The sequence below is a fragment of the Spinacia oleracea genome, chromosome 3, assembly GCF_020520425.1.
Source record: "Spinacia oleracea cultivar Varoflay chromosome 3, BTI_SOV_V1, whole genome shotgun sequence".
NCBI lineage: Eukaryota > Viridiplantae > Streptophyta > Magnoliopsida > Caryophyllales > Amaranthaceae > Spinacia > Spinacia oleracea.
This window is the reverse complement of record NC_079489.1, coordinates 51,056,169-51,062,028: the sequence shown is the minus strand read 5'-3', so window position 1 is coordinate 51,062,028 and position 5,860 is coordinate 51,056,169. Positions and strand designations below refer to the sequence as shown.

At 38.1% G+C, this 5,860-nt stretch overlaps 1 protein-coding gene across 1 annotated transcript; it reads left to right on the top strand.

Moving 5' to 3' along the window:
* The first annotated feature begins 1,116 nt into the window (after positions 1-1,116).
* LOC130469684 (protein FAR1-RELATED SEQUENCE 5-like) lies at positions 1,117-2,148 on the top strand. Its single transcript, XM_056839112.1, has 2 exons — positions 1,117-1,323; positions 1,411-2,148. The coding sequence occupies exons 1-2, from the start codon at positions 1,117-1,119 to the stop codon at positions 2,146-2,148; spliced, it is 945 nt and encodes a 314-aa protein (XP_056695090.1).
* Positions 2,149-5,860: the final 3,712 nt, after the last annotated feature.

Sequence of the window (5,860 nt, the reverse complement as noted above, 5' to 3'; positions counted from 1 at the left end):
TTGTGTTCGGCTCAGATAGTTGTCCTTATTTAATAAATGTTGTATTGCGTATATGTCCTTATTTAATAAATTTTGTGTATGTGCTTTTTTATTAAAGAACTAAATAAAAGTGGAAAATGTTTTATAGATGAACCAAATCAATGGTGAAAATTGTGTTTTATAAAAAATATGTTTAAAAGAATGTGTAAATATATGTTTAAACCAAGATATGTGATGTAAATATATGTTTAAATTTAATAAAAGCAAATGTATATAATGAAGAAAAAATGTTAATTTATGTACCAATATCATTTGTTTGGTACGTTACATGTAATAATGATGGAAAAAAAATGTACCATAAAGCATAGTTTTGGTACAAAATTCATACAATTAAGATAAATATTGTACCATTTGTTTAAAGAATAGGAAGTTTGGTACGACATAAAAGTCGTTTGAATATGAACAAATGAAGAATTTGGTTCTATATTTGTACTAAGTATAAAAATTATGAAAATTTTGAATATAGATGGAATTATTTGAATATTTTTCACCTTTAGAAGGTCCTACTTGTCAATTTGTCAGAGCACATTGGTTCCCCTTATTCCGACACGTTATTGTCTAAACCAAAATATCCCAATAAAGGGGGGAAATTATGGAAATAGAAGGGCGGGAATAATAGAAAGTACAGTACGGAGAAATAATATCGAATTTAGGGGTTTTAGGTTTTAGGAGAGATAAAGAAAGCAAAATTCAATTTGGTATTCCACAAAAATCAACATCTGGTCGCATCTTTGGACATCGAACTTATTTAAGGTATGTGTTTGTCTTAATTTTGTAAATGATTATATGAAATTTGCATATTCAATTAACAATTTTGGGTAATTTGTTATTGATAAATTGCACTTTTGTTTTGAAAGTCGAACAGGAGCAAAAAAAATTATTGGTAATTTGTAAGAATTGAGACTTGTTTATTAATTAAGTGCATGTGAATTAATATATTTTGTATTTCTAATTAAATAAGTTGGAATATTTAAGCCTTGAGAATGGCGGTTGAGTTTTAGTTATTGGAAACGTTGTTAGGGTAAGGGTTTTGAAAGGGGTTTTTACTTAATTGAAATTTATAAATGTTGCAGAAACATGGTTGAATTTGTTGGGAATGATAATGAGGATGTAATTGAGGATATAATTGAGGAAGTAAACATTACTGATGATGAAGAAGAAACTGGAGCAGATGATGATGTAGTGACTCCTCCATTTGTTGGGATGGTATTCCACAGTTGGGAAGAAGTGGATAAGTACTACAAAAGGTATGGTAGACAACAAGGATTTGGCATACTCCGTGCTGTAGGGTCGTATGTGCAAAAGGGGGGGGGGGGGAATCAAAGGATTTGAGGGGATACTTGTGGAAGTGTGAATGTTATGGTCGTGCAGTGTATAGGCGTCGGGTTGAGGGGAAAAAGGGTTTACTCAACTAGGGATGAGCTTGGCACTAAAAGGTCAAAGAAATGTGATTGTCCGGTTCTAATGTATTGCAACAGGACTAAGGATGGGGAATGGGTGGTTAAAAGGGCAGTTAATGAGCATAAGAACCATTGTCCAACACCGAGGAAGTTTAGGTATGTTCCTAGGTATCGACAGGAAGACATCAACTCTCTTATAAAGAGGAAGTTGTTCAATGACTACAACTCGGGTGCTAATGTTCCTCAGATATTTAACTGTCTAGCTAGCGAGAGGAACGGAGTTGAGAATGTGACATTCACCAAAAAAGATCTTCAAAATATTATTGCTAGGGATAAGGCAGAAAAGCTGAAGGAGGGAGATTGGAATGCAATGTGGAAGTACTTTAAAGCGATGTATACTGACAACGAAAATTTCTTTCACAAGCATAGGGTGGGTGAGGATAACAGATTACAGGATGTGATGTGGGTAGATGCTAGGAATAGAGCCGCTTACGAAGAGTTTGGAGATGTTGTATTGTTTGACTCCACCTACTTAACAAATGAGTATGACTTGCCATTTTCTAACTTTGTTGGGGTTAATCACCATGGTCAAACCATTCTGCTTGGGTGTGCATTGTTATCCCATGAAGATTCAGAGACTTTTGAATGGTTATTTACCGAGTTGTTGTCATGTATGTCTAACAAAAAAACCCATTGGTTTTCTTACTGACCAAGACGCTGCCATGAGGAAGGCCCTACGAGAAGTAATGCCTGATGTCCGACATAGATGGTGCTTGTGGCACATACTTACCAAGTTCAGTCAAAAACTTGGAAAATACAATGACTATGAGCTGTTCAAAGTTGAGCTTCATAATGTGATTTATAACAGCCTTACTAAGAGTGAATTTGAAGTGCAATGGAATGATGTAATCAAGAAGTATAAATTGGAGGGTGAAATTTGGCTTGCAGGTAATTGGCATAATTATATTTTTCATTATTTCATATGGTACTTTACTAAACAAAGCATGTGGTACATTTTCATGCAGACACACATTTTCCTGCAGACACAGAATGTAATATTTGCATATGTTGTTTATGTTGATATCCTTTTACTACCATCTCAGGATTATACCATGGAAGGGAAATGTGGGTGCATGTATTTATGAACGGGATGTTTTGGGCTGGAATGAAGAGCACTCAAAGATCTGAAAGCATAAACAGGTTCTTTGATGGGTTCGTTGATAAGCATACTCGATTGTTTGAGTTTGCTCCATTTTATATTAAAGAAGTGGAATCTAGAGCTAACGATGAGCAATAGGCTGATGCAGCTGACCAAAGGGCAGTTCGTCCATTGGCCACCCAATATATGGTTGAGAGAGCCTTTAGAAAAGTGTACATAGATGCTAAATTCCTCGAGGTTCAAGAGCAGTGCAATCGTGTACTGTACCTTACTTCTCTTTAGACTACTATGGTGTCAGCTGAAGTAGCACATCATAAGCTGGAGGACAGAGTGTAGGTGTTGTGTAAGGAAACCCGCAAGGGATTTTCAAAAAAGTACAGGCGGAATTATATCGTGCAGATTAATTTGGAGACAAAATTGGCGGAGTGCGAATGCAAGCTATATGAAAATGACGGTATACTTTGCAGGCACATTATAAAAGTGTACGACATGCATGACATTCAAGATGTCCCAGATGTTTATATTCTGCGTAGATGGAGGAAAGATGTGTCAAGGAAGCACTCGCGCGTGAAGGTGGTGTACCATGATCCAAGTAAGACCGAAGATGTTATGAGGCATGATAAATTAATGCTTGCCTACGAGCCAATCAGTTTGAAGGCGTCAACGAATCCCGAGTGCATTAAAATCGTGATGAATACATTGAAGGTGTTGGAGAAGCGGTTGGATCAACAGTTAATTGGTGTGGAAGATATGGATGGTGATGAGACACAGGATGATGTTGGTACTCCTGGATTGACTAAAACCAACAAGAAGATTACAACTACTCCTAAATCTATTACCAATGGTTGCAGTCAAACCAAGAACAAGAGGACCACCAAAAGTACTCCTAAGTCTATGAACAAACGAAACAAGTGTGCAACACCTCCTGATAATGTCATTGTGAATGATCCTGTGGCAAGGAATAAACCACATAGGACACCAAGTTGTAGGCACCGTTCTTGTGTTGAGCCAAAAAAGAAAACACCCATTAGGAGAAGGAAAAGCAAAACAAATGATGTTACTGGTTGCTCACAGGAACCTCCCACGCAGGTATTACATCTGGCATTTATAATACTTGTTATTTTACAGTAAATATGTCCAGACCACTAACTTTGGTTTTACTTATTTAGGGCGCTGATGATGTTGAGTTTACACACACTTCCTCTGGAGGTATTGAGATGTTATCTCAAGATAGGTCGTTTGGGTATTTCACGAGCAATGTTGGAGGAGATGATGGACTTGACAATGTTGGAGGAGCTGCTGGACTTGACAATGCTGGTTATGTTGGTGATGATGGACTTGACAATGTAGATGATCTTTGTGAGGGGGTCGAAAAAGCACGAGGCTAATGCGTGACCTTGTCCCTCGTTGTGAGGGGGTCGAAAAAGCGCGAGGCTAATGCGTGACCTTGTCCCTCGTGGGTGTGACGATTCTTTTTATTCAATCAAGTGTAATTGGATTTCCTGTGAGTATACACCCAATTGACTAGTAATATAGGAGTCGCCATTCATTTTTTAACGACAATGGGAAAAACTGACAAAACCCGGTTATCGTGACATAAAGGGAGTGCAATTATGTTTGACCACGACGGCCGTAGGTTCCCTTGTGATCCCTGGTGTGGGGATCTCTCAATATACACCCGCAAGGTAGAGATTGAAGGTTCGGGGGACTGTAACTACCGAGAGGAGTAATTCGCTCGTCGATAACTCCAGAGGCAGGATATCCTTACTAGCTCAGCATAAATAATTGAAGGGACATGCGTTAACTATTAAACTAATCTGAATTGATTTTAGCAATATGCAACATATAATATTAATTCCATCGTGATTATCTGATTTAAATAGCATTAAGGGACCTAGCATGATAATCCGATTTCCCAAAAATATTATATTTGTTAGGCGTGATAGAACAATCATATTAGGTTATTTTAACAGTTCATAAAAAAGGGCGAGGAAAGCAGTTAAATCATCGAAAAGGGACACGTTACGACGCACCCTTGAGAGGTGCGTCACGGTTCTCAGAAAACTAACCACTTTGACTTTGCTATTTCTCCTTTTATTTAACGAATCTCAATTATAGGACAAGATACGTTTTGTTCGATTTATGGATCGATTGCGACAGAACGCGTGAACAGTTTCGCAGCGAGAGGCTTAGGCTAAGGGGTTTAGAGTCAATACTCGGAATATATTATGTGTTGTTGTGTGTTGTTTCACGTCGAAACTAGGGGCCTATTTATAGGGAAGAGTTCATGGAAAGATAGAATTGCAGAGTTCTAATCCGCAAAGAGTTAGGAAAAAACACGTACCCAGGTACTTTCAGCGCCCAGGCCTGGGCGCCGAAGATTTCGGCGCCCAGAGCCAGGCGTTGAAAATAGGATCTGGGCAGTTTTGTTTAGTCAGATTCGGATTCCTAAAATCCGTAGAGTTTGAGATTAATTCGAGTCTTTTAGCGCGTATCAATTTCATGACGGAATGCGTCTGGGCCCGTTACGAACTCTAGGTTCGTTAGGATTTTAATTAATACGTAACTCTTATTTTCGAATCCTATTAGGAATAGGATTCTCGCAGTTTTCTATCTCATTTAGGATTTATGTTGGAGTGCAACACCTAATTCTGACAGGTTTCTATCTTTTATGATTTGCCACTTTTAAAAGCTACCTTTTACGGCAGTTACTATTTTTAGCAGGTTTCCATAAATAGCAGGTTTCGGGTGAAATGAAATGGGGAATCGAGATTCGTTTATTTTATAGGAGATGCGTTGTCAAGTGGAGTTTTTATGCTTTCATCATCGAACCTTTCCCTTGCGGGAACGGGGACAAAAGTAGGAGATAATTTATGTTAGGTTATGATACATATGACAATACATAAATCATGCGGAAAAACCATAAAGCCAGGAAAGCATATTATTTACACATAATAATTTAGCATAGTATAGATGCATACACTTTGTAGCGTGCCTTCCCTAGCTGCGCCCGAACCGAACAAGAACAACTCTTTAGGACTCCAAGTGTCGTCCCTCCGTAGATAGTCCACGGTACGTCCGGATCCGCCTCAAGATTGACCAACTAGAATCGCCCTTAAGGTGCTTAGGAATTTTCGGCTATTGTTGTGCAAGTGTATGGCTGAATTTTCTTTCAAAAACTTACCCTTTGAATACTTCAATCGTATCTATAAATTATGACCCTAGGCCCTTATTTATAGAGGTTTGGAAAAGGGAACTGGAA